We start from the raw sequence: 23,716 nt of genomic DNA, 5'->3' as shown, positions 1-23,716 counted from the left end.
ACGTGCAGACCGCGTGAGACGACGCTTCATCCAGTCCCAAACATGCTCAATGGGGGACAGATCCGGAGATCTTGCTGGCCAGGGTAGTTGACTTACACCTTCTAGAGCACGTTGGGTGGCACGGGATACATGCGGACGTGCATTGTCCTGTTGGAACAGCAAGTTCCCTTGCCAGTCTAGGAATGGTAGAACGATGGGTTCGATGACGGTTTGGATGTACCGTGCACTATTCAGTGTCCCCTCAACGATCACCAGTGGTGTACGGCCAGTGTAGGAGATCGCTCCCCACACCATGATGCCGGGTGTTGGCCCTGTGTGCCTCGGTCGTATGCAGTCCTGATTGTGGCGCTCACCTGCACGGCGCCAAACACGCATACGACCATCATTGGCACCAAGGCAGAAGCGACTCTCATCGCTGAAGACGACACGTCTCCATTCGTCCCTCCATTCACGCCTGTCGCGACACCACTGGAGGCGGGCTGCACGATGTTGGGGCGTGAGCGGACGACGGCCTAACGGTGTGCGGGACCGTAGCCCAGCTTCATGGAGACGGTTGCGAATGGTCCTCGCCGATACCCCAGGAGCAACAGTGTCCCTAATTTGCTGGGAAGTGGCGGTGCGGTCCCCTACGGCACTGCGTAGGATCCTACGGTCTTGGCGTGCATCCGTGCGTCGCTGCGGTCCGGTCCCAGGTCGACGGGCACGTGCACCTTCCGCCGACCACTGGCGACAACATCGATGTACTGTGGAGACCTCACGCCCCACGTGTTGAGCAATTCGACGGTACGTCCACCCGGCCTCCCGCATGCCCACTATACGCCCTCGCTCAATGTCCGTCAACTGCACATACGGTTCACGTCCACGCTGTCGCGGCATGCTACCAGTGTTAAAGGCTGCGATGGAGCTCCGTATGCCACGGCAAACTGGCTGACACTGACGGCAGCGGTGCACAAATGCTGCGCAGCTAGCGCCATTCGACGGCCAACACCGCGGTTCCTGGGGTGTCCGCTGTGCAGTGCGTGTGATCATTGCTTGTACAGCCCTCTCGCAGTGTCCGGAGCAAGTATGGTGGGTCTGACACACCAGTGTCAATGTGTTCTTTTTTCCATTTCCAGGAGTGTATATTGCCTCTCCTGCTTCCAGTCAGCTGGTTTGACATCCATCCCTCTTTCTTTTTAACTCTTCAGAAAATTTGCACTCTTTATTTCCTATTAGCTAACAACTTGCTGCTTTGTGTGACATAAAATTAAGTATAGGATACATAAAACCAGTAAAGACAAGAGACAAGCAAGACAGTACACATTTCTTCAAACCTTAGCTCCTAGATTCTTTTTCTCTCTAATCTTGCTATAGCTTTACATGGCGTGCTTTCCTTTCTGCGAAAGAATCTGTAACCTCATCAAAGTTCGTCAAACACTTTGCTGCATGAAAAATCGAAATGTCGTTGTCTAATACTGAAAAAAGCTGTTAATACAAATAGGACCCAAGACTGGTGTGGTTTCTCGACCTGATTACATGTATTTTGTCACTGTCTGCTAGATAAAGCAAAATAGGCCTTTCTAATACTGCAGCAATTGTAACACACGCCAAATAAACGAGACTGTTTTGGCACAAATGGTCATTTTTATAGCACAGCAGAATATAATTCACAAAGTACCAATATCAAATGCCTATTAGGCATACTACAAGCAAAAAGCTTTACGTTAACAAATAGTTTTACACTTCATTCATACGCTCCAGTTTGTCAAGCATGAGATCGAAAAGTAGTAGTGCGAAATTTTTATATAAATTTGGAATCATCATATTCTTCCATAATTTAAGTGGTGTCCCAGTTTCTTCTCCTTCCTCATTCTAACAAACAATGTTGTCATCACTAATTCTGTATCTATTCCTGCCATTGCCAAAACATATTCACCGATTAACTTCGCTAACCCCTCCAGAATCACCGGTTTAGTTATCCCGCTTTCATTCTCCGGTTAGGCATTGTTACGTGTTCGTACAATGCATTTTCCATGCTACTTCCAGAATAGACCTTAAGGCAGCTGCCAGCCGGGGACCGTACAACTGGCCCTTACTAGCCAAAAATTTTCTGACAAAATTTCATTTTCTTGGATACACCGAGAAGATAATACGTAATCTTTCTGTTATTCCTGTTAGTCTTTTATTCGCACTCTGGTAGTTTGAATTGATGGATTTTGCTGATAATCATAACAACGCTCATCATTCGCAAATCCAATCAACCACATAATCAGACAGTGGTTGGCTTTCTTTTGTTCAGCTATACTCTGCTCAGCTCGTATAACCACTTTTGTCTGCAGTAAAGTTTATTTCTAGATGTGACCAGGATTCCACTGACAGAGACATGACATACACTATGCAGAAACCGACAGGGACACGTTTCAAAGTCATATGAACAATCGATAGACCAACGTGCGTTGGATGCTAGGCGCTTTGTGAAACAAGGTTTTTTTCCTCAAGAATATTAATTTGCCCACCCTCCCCCCTCAACTCCTAGATCCAGGGCTGTTGTGCATGCATGAATCTGCCAGTACCACCCCCTTGCCCCCGCCCCCCCTCCCACTGCGAGTGCTTACACAGCCAACAGCCATGTTTCTGTAGCCAGAAGCAGAAGAAGATACTACTGAACTGCGCATGTGCATGATTCCACTTGTAATTGCTAAAACAAATCTATTGTTAACAGTTGTGATGTCATGCTCATCGGAGGCAATTTGTTGTTACGAAGCATTGCATAGTCCTCCTAAAGCTTTTGAAACATTTTGCTGTTGGCAGACGCCTGTATGAGCACTGTGTTTTGTTGTTGTATATGGCGCATTTCCTTTGCATTTAAGTTTTATTTTCGTTTTTTCTCTCGTTCATGTTTTATTGTTGCAGTATTATTCTGCAGTAGCAGGATACAGTAATATCCTTTGTTAGAGTATTGGTTCCTACCAGTCAAAATTACAAAAATTTAACTGAGAACAAAAACAATGAAAAATTACCGGAATTCAAAAAAATTCCTGGGTTTTTCCCGGATCCCCACTTGTCCCGGGTTGTAGACACCCTGCTACTACATTTTGAGCTATCAGAAATGTCTAGCAACTGTTTCATCAACAGGAGAACAAAGTAAAAATTTATGGAGGGAAAAAAGGCGAATCTCAACTCTGCATTAGGAGAGAGATAAATGGGGGAACGAAATGTTAACAGCTGATACTGGAATTTCAAAGATTTTACAACAAATAAACTTATCAAAATAAAGTTTGTGTCATTCATTGTAGTACTTCTTACAGTGACCCATTTCTGCAAAAAGCAGATATAAAACTCGAGACAATCACGATGTGGACATCCATAACATGTGACAGATGGCACTGTTACAGGCATTTGCAAAAAGATTAGCACAGGTCATATAAATGGTGGGTGAAGAAAATATGTACATCACTTTATGTATCAGAAAATTATAGAAAGTAATGTAACTCCCAAATGACAGACATCTGAAGAAATTAAGCATACTTCAAACAAATCACAGCATTTCTCTTGCCCTAACCAAGTACACAAAGAATACTTTTGGGCTGAATGTAATATGGAGAAATTTTGAGATACAAACTAAACAATCATGCATTGCAATATGTATGACATAAAAATAATGAAAATACAGTTTTCTTTATATGTTGAGAGACTACAGTATTACATGGCAACCAATGCTGAAGGTGTGTAACATGATTCCTCTTCCTTAATTAAGTATTACATTAAGCAACACCATTGAAATACTCGAAACTGAGACACCAATAAAATGAACATGTGCAGACTTTGTCTTGCTCTTACAGTAATGCAACTAGATTTGTGTAAGAAATATGATGGAAATGGGGAGATGAGGGGGATGGAGGGAGGGGGGAGAGAGGGGGGGGAGAGAGGGGGGGGAGAGAAGGAGGGAGGGAGAGGGAGAGGGAGAGGGAGAGGGAGAGGGAGGGAGGGAGAGAGAGAGAGAGAGAGAGAGAGAGAGAGAGAGAGAGAGTACTGTAAATCAGAGATGCTGCTAGCCATTGAAAGAGTTATGAGAGATGGATTGGACTGATTTAGTTCATCAACTCTTGTTGAGTAGACACTAAAAATCACACTAATGTTAAAATGTTGCTGCCTCTCATTAGATGCCATTTTATAGTAATGAAGTAGTGTTATTCATTTTGACATTGCCTCATGTTCCCCATTCATATTAAAACATGTACTTTGTGAGGCAAGCAAATCATAATTCCCATCGTATCACAGTAAGCCTCTGATAGAAGGTATTCACTGTTGGCTGCCTATGTTCATCATCACCGTCTTCTAATGGCCATGCCTTGTCACTGCTGCACTGTTTATTTTATGCTGTCCTCTTCATTTCTTGATAATTCTGACACTTTGTTACCTCAAATATATCTTCCACGATTTTATTTCTTGATTTCCTCTTTGTTTTCAATCCCAAAATTTTCCCTTCCATTGTCTGCTAAAAACTTAGGACGTCTAAAAAGCTTCAAAACATTTTGTTTTACTTTCTTGGATAGCTGCTAATCTCTTCCAGAATATATTCATTGGATTTTCTTTTTGTCCAGCTGCTTATCATTAGCCTTTTCAAAGTTACTGTTTCTGATTACTTCTGTCTATCTTCAACAGTGTCCAGCTTTTACAGCTATGTAAGACCACACTTAAAAGTAAAGTTTTTGACAGTTTTTTTCTGTGCTAAATGACTTGCTCACTAGTAGTTGTCTTCTTTTATGGAAATTTAACTGTTGCAGTAATGTTTCTGATTTCCATGCTGCATCTGATGTCTTATGTAATTAACTCATTAGTGTCAAGGTTACGTTAATGGCACACATGGCAGGACTGCATTTTTATTGAACAATGAACTACTATAATACTGTCATGTTTTGAACATTTTTTCCACAGCCAGAACCGAATCACAACATGGATAGATTAAGTATAATAATTAACATTCATTAGAGAAATGTCTGTATTTGACAGTGTATGTAAAGTTCACTGCAGTGTTCGTTCAGACATGCACGCAGAGACTTCAATGGAAACGCCACTGTCGAGTTGCAACAAACTATTATGCCTACAGGTAGCATCGCAGGCATCCTCCAAATTGAAGAATACACTGACTAGATGTTGTTTACGTGGGAAAGCTTGTTGAATTTCTGCTCTAGCAGGGTCAGGTTATTGAGTGTGGGGGGTACTACCTTCAGAAACCTCCACTGGGAGCAACTTCGTAGAGAGCTGGTTTTGAGAACCCACACTATTATCCACTTCATAATGACTGACCCCTGACTCTGAGCTCATATTCTGGTCACAATGCATTACAAATATTGATATGTTATACATTGCTGGAATTGTGGAAATGTCTACTTTTATTTAGTGTATGAGTACCACATCTCAGTTGAAACCAGTGCAACATACACGGTAATATTAAAAGAGAAACTATGCTTATCCTAGTTTTTTTGGTGAGTTTCAACTTTAAGTATGCATAACAATCAGACCATAATTAGGAGAAAAATTTCCTTTGCCCATTTTAAAGATACAATCTCATTCTACTTACAGGTGGATTTTTGTTATTTTCTGATTGCTCATTTCATCACTACAATGTCAAACGCAAGATGCCGCGATTGAGCTTACCATTGTAGCTATGGTGACAGAGAAGGCACTGGTGTTAAAGCTTGAACGTTTGTTGGTTACATTGCATGTCTTACTAATGAATACTCTTTGTGTTTGTTAGTTAAGAGTTTGTAAAGCAATTCTGTTAGTAGCTGCAATATATGGGAGGCTGTGATGAGGCATAGTTGTTGCTGTTGTAATGCACCATAAGCACCTGTTCATCAGTGAAGAAAGCTGCATTTCAGTACAGCACTGCCATGTTCAGTTTTTGTTGCAAGTACTGGGAAATTGCAAATAATTGCTCAATATGCAAGCAGCTCACAATAAACGAAAAACTGTATAGCATTTCACAATATATAGAAAAGTCGCTTAGCTTGAATAAATTTTGCAGTAAGGAATGATGACTGAAATAAAAACTACCTAATTGCTTTCGCTGCTGGCTGAGGTCTTGCTGCTGCTATTGCAGTATCTACTTGGATCAGCAGTGGTTCTATTGCTATGTCAAGACAGTGGGCTCTTTGTGCATAGCTGTTTTCAAGATTGTGTACATGACTCACTGAATTCCTCCAAACACTGTGGGAAACACTTTGTAGAGCAGTGCAATGCAACTGTAAAGTATCATTTGTCTTAATATTCTTGTTCTCCTCTGCTACCTTGTTCTTGACATGGCAACTAACTATGTTAAGAGCACTGTCTCACATATACAATAATGAATGGGTGCACGATTGTTTCCTATTTGATGGGAGGCCGCGATGTAAACACTGCAACAGTGAACAATGAAGTGGAAATACTGCTCAGAGGTCTGACAACATAGCTCATGCGAGCACACAGTGCATAGAAACGCAAAAGCAAACACATTAAAGATGTGATATTAGAACTTTATTGTAGATTTACGCGTATAAAAACAACAACTGTGAAAGGCAACTACAGAGCTCGCATTTACACTTTTTGTCTTGTTAATACATATCACCATTAGGCAAACTCCAGCAACCTACGTCCACCATTATTATGACAAAATAACTAATTGGAAAGCAATGGTAATTTGTCTGGAAGTTGAGTATAGTTGTATCTTTAAACCACACATAAAGGAAATTTTTCTCCTAACTGCGGTCTGACATCTACGACTCCTTGAATTTGATACTCACCAAAGAAAGGTTGAAAAAGCACACTTTCAATTAAATATTACCATGTATGCTACTCCATTTTGAACTAAAATGGAATAGTCATACACCAAATAAAGGTAGACACTTCCATAATTTCATCACGATTTAACACATTGATGTTCATCAGTCAATGTGACCAGAACATGAGCTCAAAGTCAGGGGTCAATCATGAAATGGATAATAGGCACTAGTTGGCCATATGCTACAGTGTCTTTCCTATGCAGCTAGTGAGACTGACGCTATGATAACTATTGGGATCAGTATGATCCTTTCCAAGTTTTAAAATCAGTATTAAAACAGATTCTTTCCACAATCTGGGATCTACTGCAGGCACCCAATTTCATTATGGTAACTTTTGGCTAGCGATATCACAAAAAACCTAAGTCATGATAGCTGGACATGGATTTGAACTGTCACCCTTCCGAATCCGAGTCCAGTGTGCTAACCGCTGTGTCTCCTTGCTCGGTGTGTTGCATTTAGTCAGACTTGTTCTAGTAATAAGTGTTTATGGCCATGTGGCAAACTTAAAACCGCTTATTATGCTGTAGACTTTGAGGACATAGGCTGAGTTACAAATAGGTTCTGAGAACTGCAAAGGCATATTAACTATTTTAGTTCTGTAAGTGGCTATGAACACACTCTACTATTTTATACTAGTCACTTAAACTAAATTATCTAAAACAGTTGCAGAGTAATACTGGTCCTAGTAACAGTCTAACTGCCTTAGGCTGCACAAGGTATCCTAACAATGTCAGAACTTTTAATATTTCCTATCTTTAATTACAACTACCATCTGGTCTTTAATTACAACTACCATCTGGTTTCACACAGTCCTAAAAAGCTAATTTTATTATTATTCAAGATTATTTTGAGTTCTAATTTCCCTGCTTTTAGTTGCTTCATTATAGTCTATCTTCATATGTTCATCTCTTTCTTAATACGAGGGCAGTTCAATAAGTAATGCAACACATTTTTTTTCTCGGCCAGTTTTGGTTGAAAAAACCGGAAATTTCTTGTGGAATATTTTCAAACATTCCCGCTTCGTCTCGTATAGTTTCATTGACTTCCGACAGGTGGCAGCGCTGTACGGAGCTGTTAAAATGGCGTCTGTAACGGATGTGCATTGCAAACAACGGGCAGAGATCGAGTTTCTTTTGGCGGAAAACCAGGGCATCTCAGATATTCATAGGCGCTTGCAGAATGTCTACAGTGATCTGGCAGTGGACAAAAGCACGGTGAGTCATTGGGCAAAGCGTGTGTCATCATCGCCACAAGGTCAAACAAGACTGTCTGATCTCCCGCGTGCGGGCCGGCCGTGCACAGCTGTGACTCCTGCAATGGCGGAGCGTGCGAACACACTCGTTCGAGATGATCGACGGATCACCATCAAACAACTCAGTGCTCAACTTGACATCTCTGTTGGTAGTGCTGTCACAATTGTTCACCAGTTGGGATATTCAAAGGTTTGTTCCCACTGGGTCCCTCGTTATCTAACCGAACACCATAAAGAGCAAAGGAGAACCATCTGTGCGGAATTGCTTGCTCGTCATGTGGCTGAGGGTGACAATTTCTTGTCAAAGATTGTTACAGGCGATGAAACATGGGTTCATCACTTCGAACCTGAAACAAAACGGCAATCAATGGAGTGGCGCCACACCCACTCCCCTACCAAGAAAAAGTTTAAAGCCATACCCTCAGCCGGTAAAGTCATGGTTACAGTCTTCTGGGACGCTGAAGGGTTATTCTGTTCGATGTCCTTCCCCATGGTCAAACGATCAACTCTGAAGTGTATTGTGCTACTCTTCAGAAACTGAAGAAACAACTTCAGCGTGTTCGTAGGCACAAAAATCAGAACGAACTTCTCCTTCTTCATGACAACGCAAGACCTCACACAAGTCTTCGCACCCGAGCGGAGCTCACAAAACTTCAGTGGACTGTTCTTCCTCATGCACCCTACAGCCCCGATCTCGCACCGTCGGATTTCCATATGTTTGGCCCAATGAAGGACGCAATCCGTGGGACGCACTACGCGGATGAAGAAGAAGTTATTGATGCAGTACGACGTTGGCTCCGACATCGACCAGTGGAATGGTACCGTGCAGGCATACAGGCACTCATTTCAAGGTGGCGTAAGGCCGTAGCATTGAATGGAGATTACGTTGAAAAATAGTGTTGTGTAGCTAAAAGATTGGGGAATAACCTGGTGTATTTCAATGCTGAATAAAATAACCCCTGTTTCAGAAAAAAAAAATGTGTTGCATTACTTATTGAACTGCCCCCGTACTACAGGGCTTTGCTTGGACCACCTCACTCGCCCTCCTGTCGCATCTCAACATCTGAGTTCTGTGATCAAAAGTGTCAAAATTATTCTCAGGGTTCTCCATCGTTGCTGTACTTTACTAATATTGCCAATCAACTTGACCTGGCTCCAAGTATATCGCAATCAAGGTGCAGAAGGTGCATGAACAAAGGTTTACTTTTACAATCTAACAAATGAGAGTAAGGGACTGGAGGCAACAAGATTTGTTAAGTCTAAAACAGGAAAATTTACCAGATTCTAGCAAAGGAAACAGGACATGATATGACGGAACAAAAAGAATCTTGACAATCAAATTTGGACAATGACCACGATTAGATGAGTGAGAGAAAACATAAAACTGGAAGCACCAAAGAAATCAGAAAGAGGAAGCATATAGTGCAAAATCAGCAGCCCAGTAACAAATATGGGGAATGAGAAAAGAAGCCACAGCATTAACTCCATTGGTGGGGTGTGTGGGGACTAGCTACAATCCAATTAAAATTACTTGATAGTTGACACTTCATTTGTTTGAGCTGGTTTCCTCCAATCAAACTGCTCATCATGCCAAACCGTTTGCTGTTGCTGAACAACAATTGGTCAGTTAATTTCAAATTCTTTGTCTGGCTTACTTTCTTGATGTGTCTGGATCCCGAATCTTGGGTTTGGCCTCTTTTTATTTTATATTTCACCACACACAATACACCCCCCCCCCCCCCCACCACCACACACACACACACACACACACACACACACACACATGCACAAATGTTACATTAGATAAGCTTCGCACATTATGTGAAACCAAATTTTTGAAGGCTGCGATTCATCCATGTGACTGGATCTCCAGAGTCACAAATAAAACATCATAATGCAGCACAGTGGTGGAGTACAGTTGTTAGCATATAAACTTGTCATGTAGGAAGATGTAGGTTCAAATATTGTCAAATGCAGTGAAATTTTTTTTATTTCTAAATGTAATCAAAATACTTTGATTATTATTTTTAATCAGTTAATTGGTTCAATGTGTGATTATTTTAAAATCACAATACTTTGCCATATCACTTTGCCCATTGTATTGACTTTTTTTTATTTGTGCTTACTTTCTTTTCGATCATTCTTTTTTTGCCTGGAATCTTCCTGTGTCACCCATAACCTGCAAGCAACAGCCAACCAGCACTGCTCACCAGTTGGTAATGTGGCAACTTGTGCAGCCACTGTGAGGATGGTTTCAGGGAACCAATCAAAGTGAAAAATTGAAACTGAAAATTTTCTGTCTCAAGTTTGTTCGCAGAGATTTGCTTTAATTGCCATGAACAAAGTGACTGTGACTTTTGTTCTGCTGCAGACTGTCGACTGCTGTTTTCTCATATACTTTGCACATCAGGAGGTTGTGGTTAGCTTAGGACAGCTGTTTAAATTCAGGACTACAACTAACAATATTGCTCCACATTCCACATTAACAACAACTGTGAAGTGACCCGCCACATTTGTGTGTAGCCAGTAACTGAGCAGCAATCAGCAGCCATTGTGCCAACACTGTCGCGGGAAGTGACAAACATCAACTGTCCAGTAATTTTAATTGGAAAATAGTTATGTGTTATTTCAGGAAAGCACTCCAACATTTGCCCAAAATGATTTCTGGGAAATGCATGAAGTATCTAAATTAGGATTAGAAATCAACTACTCCAATTTCTGCATTTTAACCACAAAACAATCTTTTAAGCTATGTGAATTTTTGTCATAACTTGTGTTGGTTTCCCATGCACTTGATCACTGGTAAACTTTTTGTACGAGTTCACAACATCTCTGTGGCAAAATCAGTCAAAGCAATGAGGCAGTTCCAATTACCAATTTAATCACATCACTTACCCAACATACTTGTACCCTCCAAATGCAACCAGGTCTAAAGTTTTGAGTTTTGTTTGTATGCTGGTTACATAAAGTGTTATCATCTCAACCACAATCTCAACAACTAACCACGCCAATGCAGAGCTTGCATGAATACCAATCATTTCTGGACTGAACCTGAAAATGAGCCATGGTCTTAGAAAACACAAGTTCATAATGAGTACTTTTCTTTATGACAATTAAGCAAGAAATTAAAAATTCAAATAATGATAACAATGATAACAGTAACAGTAGTAGTAGTAGTAGTAATCATAACAACAGAAGAAAGCATTGAATTCTCATTCATCTTTATGTATTAGATAAAACAAGAAATGTTAATGAAATATGAAGTGTATAACTAAATTTAATTCAATTTCATCAGATCCTGTGGAATCATTAGAACAAAATCTTCTTGTTCATGGAACATGTCACTACATAAATCACAGAAAGTTGATATTACCAGTTTCAAAATGAACAAGTAGATGAAAAAAAAAAACAATTAATATTTACACCAGTGTACATTATAAAAATAGGTCTGTTCAAGCAGCATTCCAAAAGAGCCACATGCATGCACAATGTGAAAACAGCATTCGAGCAGCACAACTGACTTCTTTCACTTGTCCTTGATGAGCAACAAGCTGTTTGAGTGGCAGATCCAAACTGGCCAAGGATGGCTGGCAATTGTCAAAACTAGTCTGAGGATTTTCCTCACACTGCTCTAAACGATAAGTCTTGTGCATACCCAAAGCTCCTGTTTGCACCTGTTTGTTGCACGTCATTCAATTCATGCCTAGTGTGCAGTTCTCCAACTGAATTAATTAGGATTTAATTTATCTCTGAATTTTATTTTATCTTTAAAGATTGCATATGAGAGGTGCAGAGTCAGCAAGATGTAGCATGAGCAATGACATCAACAGGCACATCAGCTATGTGCTTGTGTAGTGAATGAACTAGCTCATTCCTGTAGTGACTGTTTCAATGTTCACTTTGTTTGTTTGACTATGTTCAGAAAACAATAACTGAATCATAGACTAATAAAAGTAAGTAGTAAGGAAATTGTGTATAGTCTGAGCTGTGAAACTGTGTGCAAGTTGCTGAAGAATGAGGTTGATCCACACCATCCAATCAAGATCAAAAGTATTTAGTGACGTATTGGTCAGGCTAGGGTTATATCTGAGAGTAGCTCTTAGTGCACAGTGAATAAGAATAAAAGGACAGACAGTAAAATTGGATCATTCACCATGCTAAATTAGAAACATTTAGTAGTTGTTTGTTGTTGTGGTCTTCATTCCTGAGACTGGTTTGATGCAGCTCTCCATGCTACTCTACCCTGTGCAAGCTTCTTCATCTCCCAGTACCTACTGCAACCTACATGCTTCTGAATCTGCTTAGTGTATTCATCTCTTGGTCTCCCCCTACGATTTTTACCCTCCACGATGCCCTCCAATACTAAATTGGTGATCCCTTGATGCCTCAGAACATGTCCTACCAACCGATCCCTTCTTCTGGTCAAGTTGTGCCACAAACTCCTCTTCTCCCCAATCCTATTCAGTACCTCCTCATTAGTTATGTGATCTACCCATCTAATCTTCAGCATTCTTCTGTAGCACCACATTTCGAAAGCTTCTATTCTCTTCTTGTCCAAACTATTTACCGTCCATGTTTCACTTCCATACATGGCTACACTCCATACAAATACTTTCAGTAATGACTTCCTGACACTTAAATCTATACTCGATGTTAACAAATTTCTCTTCTTCAGAAACGCTTTCCTTGCCATTGCCAGTCTACATTTTATATCCCTTCTACTTCGACCATCATCGGTTATTTTGCTCCCCAAATAGCAAAACTCCTTTACTACTTGAAGTGTCTCATTTCCTAACTAATACCCTCAACATCACCCGACTTAATTTGACTACATTCCATTATCCTCGTTTTGCTTTTGTTGATGTTCATCTTATATCCTCCCTTCAAGACACCATCCATTCCGTTCAACTGCTCTTCCAAGTCCTTTGCTGTCTCTGACAGAATTACAATGTCATCGACGAACCTCAAAGTTTTTATTTCTTCTCCATGGATTTTAATACCTACTCCGAATTTTTCTTTTGTTTCCTTTACTGCTTGCTCAATATACAGACTGAATAACATCGGGGAGAGGCTACAACCCTGTCTTACTCCCTTCCCAACCGCTGCTTCCCTTTCATGTCCCTCGACTCTTATAACTGCCATCTGGTTTCTGTACAAATTGTAAATAGCCTTTCGCTCCCTGTATTTTACCCCTGCCACCTTTAGAGTTTGAAAGAGAGTATTCCAGTCAACATTGTCAAAAGCTTTCTCTAAGTCTACAAATGCTAGAAACGTAGGTTTGCCTTTCCTTAATCTTTCTTCTAAGGTAAGTCCTAAGGTCAGTATTGTCTCACGTGTTCCAGTATTTCTATGGAATCCAAACTGATCTTCCCCGAGGCCGGCTTCTACTAGTTTTTCCATTCGTCTGTAAAGAATTCGTGTTGGTATTTTGCAGCTGTGGCTTATTAAACTGATTGTCCAGTAATTTTCACATCTGTCAACACCTGCTTTCTTTGGGATTGGAATTATTATATTCTTCTTGAAGTCTGAGGGTATTTCACCTGTTTCATACATCTTGCTCACCAGATGGTAGAGTTTTGTCAGGACTGGCTCTCCCAAGGCCGTCAGTAGTTCCAATGGAATGTTGTCTACTCCGGGGGCCTTGTTTCGACTCAGGTCTTTCAGTGCTCTGTCAAACTCTTCACGCAGTATCGTATCTCCCATTTCATCTTCATCTACATCCTCTTCCATTTCCATAATATTGTCCTTAAGTACATCGCCCTTGTATAGACCCTCTATATACTCCTTCCACCTTTCTGCTTTCCCTTCTTTGCTTAGAACTGGGTTTCCATCTGAGCTCTTGATGTTCATACAAGTGGTTCTCTTATCTCCAAAGGTCTCTTTAATTTTCCTGTAGGCAGTATCTATCTTACCCCTAGTGAGAAAAGCCTCTACATCCTTACATTTGTCCTCTAGCCATCCCTGCTTAGCCATTTTGCACTTCCTGTCGATCTCATTTTTGAGACGTTTGTATTCCTTTTTGCCTGCTTCATTTACTGCATTTTTATATTTTCTCCTTTTATCAATTAAATTCAATATTTCTTCTGTTACCCAAGGATTTCTACTAGCCCTCGTCTTTTTACCTGTTTGATCCTCTGCTGCCTTCACTACTTCATCCCTCAAAGCTACCCATTCCTCTTCTATTGTAACATTTAGTATAAAGCTAAAAAAGGAAATAAATTATTTCAATAATGTGTAATTTGACAGATAATTATGATTCCCATACAATGAATTACGAACACCTAACAATGAGAACACTGCTTCCCCTTTAAAGCTGACAAGTCTTCTGGGCATCTGCTGCACTCTACAAAATGTTATAAGTGGCTTAAGATTTAGCTGCAGCAAAATGGCAAATAAGTCAAAATTACTAAAGGTAAAGGAAGCCCTTTGTGTGAAATGATGGTAATATTTACCAGCCATTCAGAAGTACAAAAAAATATTATATTATATTATATTACCATGGAATGATATTAAGAGCAAAAGACTTTTTAGCAATGGTTTCTAATCTGAAATGATCTATTGTTAAGCATATCTGTTACGATAATATATTCATGACAAACACATTATTAATATTTAGCCCTGAAATGACACTCAGTCATTATCACAATGACAAATTTAGAAAACTTCAAGAAATGGCTCAAAGCAAATTAATTCCAACTTTCTGAGCAGTGTAAGTAAATAATAATGCTTCTTGTCAGAACATTTATCTTTTCTTCTTGGATGGAGGAAATGATAAACTGTGCTTCACAAAGAGGTGTTCCTATTAAAAGCACCAAGGAAAAACTTGAAACATTTAAAAATATTACATTCACACCGGATAATACAATTAAGATCGTTGAAGAAATGTTTTGTATAACAGGATAAAACAAGTGGGATTCACAAGCAAAAATAAGCAATTAGTGGTGCAAGATTTTGACATGATAATGGAACAATTAATTGTTAGTTTACAGTTAAATAACAGTAAAGACAGTGAGAATAATAGTGGTGGAAGCAGTGACGATGAAAGTTACATGAGGTGCTGATACTGCCATTAGCAACAGCGACAATGACACAAGTGGAATCCTGAGATTTCAGCCCCACTCTGAGGGCGTCTCTCGTTTGACGCCCTAATATTTTTAAAGTGGGTAGTAACAGGGTCCGCACCCCCTCTCCCACTTGTCGTTCCCCAGACGCTGCTATTTTCTTACCATGATGAGCATCTCACAGTTCATGCTACATCTCGATGGCTATAAAGCACAATGATGCCGGCACAAGGCTGGCCAGAACCCCAATGTTTTGATGGCATTTTGGATATCCATACCACAATTAAGTCCATGGTCCACTGGAAAGGCAAACATCTGAGTAACCTTTCCAGGTTAACAGTAAATATGTTGATATCTACTGAGAATGAACTGATTGGATTACTGACATAATGAGAATAGTAGGCAAAATCTGTTAAAAATATTAACGTTATCGGTATGAACTATCTTTAGGTATGTTAGGTGCTTGAGGTTGCTACCATATATGTATTCCTTACTAGTAACCTTTCTGAGCGTTATTACTGTCCTCAGCACCTGACTCTCCACCCTCCCCACCACTTTTAAGGTTGCATCACTGCCACCAGTATTGAGTCGCCAAACAATTCATGGGTTTCACATATTAGGCACACTCAGGCCCTTGCGGTGGTGATTATATTGATGCCTTAATATTAAATTAATCAGTTCTTAGATTTGCGTAACTCTGAGACCATCTATGGACTTTGTCATGAAGAAAAATTCACAAACAATTGCTTTTGATTTTTCCTCAATTCCATGGTTATGAATTTGTTGAGACATCATTTTTCAGATGCTGTACAGATGAAAACTCTTATGTGCTTATCAGAGTTAATTGTATGGAATAATAAGCATTTCTTATTTAAATTCATTTCACTGGTTTGGTTTTTACATATCACTGATGAAGTAAATATTTTGTCAAAAAGTCTACTAGAAATCAATCTCTTCTACATGCTTATCTGCAATTTCACAATAATTACATAAATTTAGTTTCTAATTCAAAATATAACTTCTGAACATTTTAATCTGTAACATTACAAAATGAGAGGACGCACAAATTCATTTACCTGTTCTGTGTGCCCAGCATCAAACCAGCAACAACAACATACGTCAAGTATGCCATAGTTGGTATGTACAAATCTGGAGCATTAACTTCATACCTTGGTGCAACTGGTTCTTCATGCTCGTATTTTATAGACCAATCCTAAAACACACAATAGTGATGTAAATGTTATCCAAACAGCAATACACAAAATGGCTAAAATTCAATGTTACAGTTTAAGAGTCTGGCAATGTCAGTACTAGAGATGATATAGGAAGAGCAGAAAGTCTACAAGCCCTGCGCCAGATGTATAATTAACTGATATCGAACCATCTCATCACTAAAGGCCACAACGAAAGACGAGTGAGGAGAGGGCTACAGAATTACTGTAAAATAATTGCAATATAAACGATGTACAGATGTTTTTCATCAGTCATGATTACATGAGGAAAACGACACATCAGTATATGCGCATGATAGGTTTACACATAGAGAGGTGGCTGTTAGGAATTGCTGAATTGATAAAAGTCATATGAGATTGATTGCTACAGTCCGCTTGCCAATAGACAGCAACCTTAGCAAGCAGGTAACACAGTGTTTAGTGCATTTACAAAATAAAAACTGACACATGGAGCAAATAAGTACTGATAAGTTATGAGTGATTGAGTTCAATATCATCTTATTTAAGTGTTATTTTCAAAATGTTTTCCTGTGGATAAAATACTTCCTGGAACTCCTTGTGCAGTACATCTATGAGTGGAATTATTTTCCACAACTTGTTATACACCACTATGTTTTAATTATGTGTGGAGTAAATCAGGTGCAAGAGAAGTTCGTATATGTTGTGAGACATAACGTTTGCTGGAACAGAATTCTGGCATACTGGTTTGGTTGAACAGTAGGATTTGATAGCACAACATTCGTTCAAGCCAGTTGCGTAACTATTCTCAAAAACTTCTTTATCACTTCCATACATATCGGGATCCCCTTACTGATTCTGCTGTGGCTTGACATTCTGGCGCTACAGATAACTTGCTATTCATATCTGTTAGATCCAACTATAATTACATCTAATACTTCATTTTCCAAAGGAATCAAATGGTGAACTGTTTCTTTAAGGGGATTCTGCAAACAGCTTTTGTTTTTGCATGCTTAAAATTATTCATGACTTCTATGCTGAGGTCTCATGTTGGACATTACGATTTTTTATGTTATCCAATTGATGTTGTATATGTTCATGGACAATGTACGGATTATAAATACAAAAGATAGGACTGCTAAGTGCAGTGTTGAGAGGCTGGCTGTGCTGGGGGAGAGTATGGGGGGGGGGGGGGGCAGAAAGGAAGAGGAGGGAAGTAGAAAAAGGGAAAGGACTAGTAGGCACTTTGGTAGTATAGAAGCCATGTGTATTGCTGAAGTAGGAACACAGAAAGGGATAGGCAATTGAAGGACAGTAACTAGTGAAAGTTGAGGCCAGGGGGGTTTTGAGAATGAAGGATGTTTCCCCTCTTCTTGCTGTGGGTGGGGGTGGGGGGTGGGGGGTGGGGTACTGGAGACTGGAGAACGTATGCAGTCAGGTGACAGAGACCCACACACGTGGGGGAGCTCTGCACTTGGGCAGAATTCTTGGCTGCCCCTGAATCAGTTGCAGAATAAAGATCATATACAGGTTTCTTGATTGGAGGTATATCGTATCCATTTAAAGTATTAGCCTTTGCAATAAATATCTCAGTTGTAGTTTTTATTCCAGGTTTACACAAATAGTTGGGAAACGACTTAGTGTAAAATCTAACATGTATGAGGTGGAATCCAAAATTTTCAGGACGGGTGCTGCCATCTGGAAAGTAGGAGTAGTAGATCTTTGCACCACCAGGTGGCGAGAGCTGCATATCTGATGAGTCAAGTGTACTGGGAGGACGTGTTGCATGTCCACAGTGATATCCGTAATACTCTGTGTTTGGTGTGTGGCGATTTTACGATGGATCTGCAACAGAACAGCGCGTGTGTATCAAATTCTGTGGGAATCTTGGGAAAAGTGTTACAGAGCATGAGCTGTCCCAGTGGAAGAAACCGGGCTCTCCAAGACCAAAAAAAGCAAGACAGGTGAAGAGCATGATCGTCATTTTCTTTGATAGCAAGGGAATTGTGCACAAAGAATTTGACCCACCCAGCCAAACTGAATTCCGCGTACTACTGTGATGTTTTGCACTGGCTCCGTCAAAACATGCGGAGACGGTGGCCCAAACTTTGGCGTCAAGGGAACTGGCTGCTGCATCACGACAACGCACCCTGTCATATGTCCTCGCTCACATGAACCTTTTTGGCAAAAAACAACATGGCGGTTGTACACCACCCACTGTACTCGCCAGATTTGGCACCTTGCGACTTCACGCTATTTCCTAAACTGAAACTCAAGTTGAAAGACCGTCGGTTCTACACTGTAGAGAGGATTCAAGAAGCATCGCTGGTGGTGATCAACACCCTCAAAGAACAGGACTTCCTGAAAACGTTTGACCGGTGGCAGAAGCGCTGGCACTGGTGTGTACGTGCGGACGGGAACTACTTCGAGGGTGATGGTGACCATTAGTCCAAAGGTAAGGTTTACAACAGATGGCAGAACCAGTCCTGAAAATTTTGGATAGCACCTCATATATAGATGATTTATTTCTAGTTTTCTAAGTCTTGTGATGGTTACTGTAAGTTGCAGCAGAGAATCAATTATCTTAATATCGATCAACCGAAACATTGCTTAACCAAAAGGGTTCCAATCTGCAAATTTAAATCCGTGTGCCATACACTTCTGCTAATTCTTTGGCACTGATGCTCTTTCCCTCTCCTGCCATCATTGAGCAATGACGTGCCTCGCCTTGAGCCTGCAGATGTCACTATCAGCAGAGTGTGAGCCTTTGCTTTTGATGTCGCACTCGAGTTGTAGCATTAGCGTGGCAAGTAACTGTAAGCATTTTGTACTCAGTGTATACGATAAACTTAAAGTAATAGACCGATTGAAGAACGGTGCTAGTGGATGAAGTTTATCTAGGGAATATGGAGTTGGGCGTGTTATAATATTGGATATTTAAAAACGTACTGTAAAAGTACCACCCAGTGAAGAAACTTTTCACTGCCTTGAGATGGCTGTTAAACCATTCGAAAAACGAGAAGAGAGTGATTTCCAGTTGCAGTGTTTAAGACATATATGAGCTTTGTTGGCAAAAAAGCATGTGTCAGTTCTGCAGCAAAAGTCAATTTTGGACTTTTTTTCATAACCTGTATGGCTACTTTAACAGTAAATGACTACTTTATTACGGTATGTACAGTATTTGTAATACATATAAAATATACATATTATGCAAATTTCTTGCAGAATGTAGATGCCTAGGATTAAAGGACATCGCCCATCAAAAAAAACAGAAAGTGTTGCATTGTCCATTTACGAGATAGAGTAAAAATAACACACACACACACACACACACACACACACACACACACACACACAAGGTACCCACTAGACTGACAGTGCCAATGCTTGTTTTGGGTAGGCGAACTGGTTGTGAAGGGGGCAGTGTCGAGTAGGGTAAGTGGTGGAGAGGGAGGGGGGAGGCAGGGAGAGGTGTCAGATTTTCAGCCTAGTAATGCAGAAGGAAGGAGTGACAATGTGGGCTGGCATGATTGTAGTTGGTGGTGGGAAGCAGCACACCCCGAAGGCAACATGGGGACATGGATTAGGAGGGGATGGCAGGGCAGAGCGAGGGGAAACTGTTGGGTGCAGGGTGCGCAGACAGTGGGTTACCCGATATTGAGGCCACGACGATTACAAGAGTGGAGGATGTGTTGTAAGGGTAACAGAAGCACAGAGAGACAAAAAATGAAGTCTAACAGACCAGTGAGAGGATGCAAAAAACAACTGGGGTCATATGCGCCCAAGTCAAAACTATAGAACACAAAGACAGAGACGAGTTAAAAAACAACTATACATAAGTCCCAATTGACATAATAGAAGACAGCTAAAAACAGGCACATGGAAAAAGGGCTAAAAACATACAGAAACTGAGGTCCAAAACTGAAATTAAATCGCCATCGCCATATTGCTTTGGCGGATAAAAACGCGGTAAACAGCCTGTGTGTCATTTGCTAAAATGGCAGATAAATCAGACGGAAAACCCAAGCGGCAACGTAAACGGTTAAAAAATGGGCATTTCATCAGGATGTGACAGACAGTTAAAACTTGGGCACTATGTGTAGAAAGTGGTGGGGCAGCGCCACTTAGCAAATGACGATGACTAAAGAGGCAGTGACCAATACACAGCACACAAGGCAGACAAACGGCATGCATACCTGCTGAGGAGAAAGTCACGGCAGTAGGACAGGGGTAGTTAAGCAGCTTCAGCATACACACTCTCAACTGGGCTAGTGTAAAAAGCAGCCATAGCCAAACGGATGCCATGATGGTGGATAGTGTTGAGACAGCGTAAGAGGAATGGACATGCAGACGCATAAAAAAAAACACCCATAGTTGAGTTCCAAATGGACAAAGGACCAATATAAACAGAGGAGGGTGGTTCGTTCAAAACCCCGGGAAGTACGTTTGAGGACATGTAGGACATTGAGGGACCAAGTACAGTAATCTGCCAGGTAAGACACCTGGGAAGACCAAGAGAGTTTCCTATCGAGCATGAGCCCCAAGAATGGCATAGTTTCAACGAACGGAAGGGCAATGGGTCCAAGATGTAAAGATGCTGGCAAAAATCAATTGTGTCGCAAGAAATTCATACAGACGGTTTTGTCAATGGAATAGCGAAAGCCATTCTCAATGCTCCAGGAGTAAAGATGATCTAGACATCGCTGAAGACGCTGCTCAGTGAGACAAGTCCATAGAGAACTGCAATAGATGGCAAAATTGCCAGCAAAAAGGCAGCCGGAGATGCCTGGCGGGAGACGGCAAATATAGGGTTAATGGCAACAGTAAAGAGGATGACACTCAGGACGGAACCCTGAGGCACACTGTTTTCCTGAATAAAGGTGTCTGACAAGGCAGAACCCACACAAACACACACCTTGAAAACTCGGTCTCTTAAAAATGTCTGAAGGAAACAGGGCAGGCGGCCACCTAAGCCCCACGCGTAAAGAGTATGGAGGATACCAGTTCTCCAGCAGGTGTCATAGGCTTTCTCCAAATTGAAAAACACGGCCACAGTCTGGGATTTCCACAGAAAACCATTCTTGACATGGGTGGACAAAATAACGAGATGGTCAACTGCAGAACACCGCGCTCGAAATCCACACTGTGCATTCATCAGTAAAGTGCGACACTGGAGCCACCATACCAGCTGGGCATTAATCATATGATCCATCACCCTGCAAATGCAGCTGGTAAGAGACATGGGGCAGTAGCTAAAAGGAAGGTTTCTGTCCTTACCAGATATAGGTATGGGTGTGATGGTGGCTTCACGCCAGCATCCGGGAAATGTGCCCTCTGCCTGGATGCAGTTGTACTGTGTTAAGGAGAAATTGCCTGCCCACAAGAGAAAAGTGCTACAACATCTGAATGTGGATGGTGTCTGGCCCAAGGGCGGAGGATTGGGATGAACTGAGAGCATGATCTAGATCCTTCATAGTAAAGGCGGCATTGTAGCACTCATGATTCGGAGAAGAGAAGGGTATCGCGTAAACCGCCTCCACTCGTTTCCGATGGAGGAAGGCAGGGTGATGGTGGGACGAGCTCGAAACTTCCACAAAATGGTGGCCTAAGGTGTTAGAGATAGCAATAGGGTCCATGATAACATCGTCTGCTACTGCCAGGCAGGAAATTGGGGAATGGATCTTGGTCCCAGAAAGCTGTCAGAGGTGGCCCACATGACAGAGGAAGGGGTGGAACTGTTAAAAGAACCAGTGAATGAAATCCAGCTAGCTCTTTTGCTATACCAAAGCAAGTGATGACACTGCACACAACTGTTTATAATTAATGCAGTTTGCCATTGTAGGATGATGGTTAAAAACACAGAGAGCACGTCTCTGTGCACAAATTGCATCACGGCATGTCTCAGTCCACCAAGGGACTGGGACACAACATGGTAAAGAGGAAGTGCGAGGAATGGAACGTACTGCAGCAGTAAGGATAATTTGTGTGAGATATTCCTCCTGGTCATCACAACTGGGGAAATTTTGTTCTTTGAAGGTCGCCAAGGAGGAGTAAAGCTGCCAGTTAGCCTTAATAAGCTACCATTTGGGCAAGCACGCAGATGGGGTAGGATCAGCAAACGGATAGCACACGGGAAATGGTCGCTCGAGTGGGTATCAGAAAGAACGGACTACTATAGACAATGGGCAAGCTGGGTAGTGCAGAAGGATAGGTTCAAATGGGAACAGGTGTGCGAGGAGTTGGAAATGAAAGTGGGTGCTCCAGTGTTAAGGCAAAGGGGTTAAGTTGGTTAAGAAGGTCAGCCAAGAGGGCACCTCTCTGACAGGTCATGGGAGAAACCCACAGGGGATAATGCCCATTAAAGTCACCGAGTAGCAAAAACGGGGGAGGTAGCTGCCCAATAAGCTGAAGGAAGTCTGCCGTGGTGACATCGAATGACAGAGAGACATAAATGGTACGGTAGGAAAAAGTCAGGGGGGTAAGGAAAAGGCGAACTGCAACAGTTTGAAGATGGGTTGTCAGGAGATGGGCTGACTATGAATGTCATCCTGTATGAGCAGCATGACACCCACACGAGTTGGAATCCCGACCTCAGGGGGAAGGTCAAAATGAATCGGTAAGAAATGTGAAAGCTCAAAGCGGTCATGAGGGCGCAATTTCATTTCTTGAAGGCAGAGTACAAGGGCAAGCTGTGATGCTAAAAGCAGCCGTAAATCCTCTTTGTGGGACCAAAGGCCATGAATGTTCCATTGGAGGAGAGTCACGATGAGGAAGAGATGTAGCGGTGTCAGCTCGGCGGCTGCCGAGTGACAACTGGTGAAAAGTCGCTACTATAGGGCACAGATGCAGGAGAATCCTGCTCCATGGGGTCCACGGAAGGATTGGCTTGCTTGTGCGGTGGGTCCGCTGAGTCCAACACTGAAAAACAGTTGGTGGTGGGCACCACCGACAGGGAGGCTGGCCAGGCTAAGGTATCATGTGGCGACACCATCGAAGAGGACCGTCTAGTGGGTGAAGGAGAAACCGTTTGCCTTTGGTGGACTTCTTCGAGCTTTTCCGGTTAGAGGAAGACTCAGGTTTTGTTTGGCTGGAGAGACAGAGGAAGTCTTCACAGGAGTACTCCTTATGCCCTTCCCAGCCTATCGGCTGTATAGCTGGTGGCTTCGCCCTTTGATGAGAGAGTTTGATGGCTTGTTGCACAGCTGGATGGGGGGATGGTGATGCCACCTTGACACTAGGCAATGTCACAACCTTAGAGCTGAATTGGAAGTTGCATGTCTGCGTGGTCATGTCCTTCATGGAGTGAGGGGTAACAAGAACAGAACTATAGGTGCCAGATGGGGGAATGCAGGGTTTGCGACTAGCCAGTAACTTGCGAGCAACTGGGTTAGGTACTTTTTCCTTTACCCA

The 23,716-nt window shown here is 41.7% G+C and overlaps 1 protein-coding gene across 1 annotated transcript in view; it reads right to left on the bottom strand.

Annotated features, from left to right (window-relative positions):
- The window catches only part of LOC126202228 (protein YIF1B), a 77,632-nt gene that overhangs the window by 7,115 nt on the left and 46,801 nt on the right, over nt 1-23,716 (bottom strand). The window contains exons 4-5 of the mRNA XM_049936846.1: nt 16,193-16,329; nt 10,951-11,106 (exon numbers count right to left, since the gene is read on the bottom strand). Coding sequence (XP_049792803.1) covers nt 10,951-11,106; nt 16,193-16,329 — 293 coding nt within the window. The remainder of the gene's footprint in view (nt 1-10,950; nt 11,107-16,192; nt 16,330-23,716) is intronic.

The sequence above is a fragment of the Schistocerca nitens genome, chromosome 1 (genome assembly GCF_023898315.1).
Source record: "Schistocerca nitens isolate TAMUIC-IGC-003100 chromosome 1, iqSchNite1.1, whole genome shotgun sequence".
Lineage (NCBI taxonomy): Eukaryota > Metazoa > Arthropoda > Insecta > Orthoptera > Acrididae > Schistocerca > Schistocerca nitens.
This window is presented reverse-complemented; position numbering and strand designations above follow the sequence as displayed.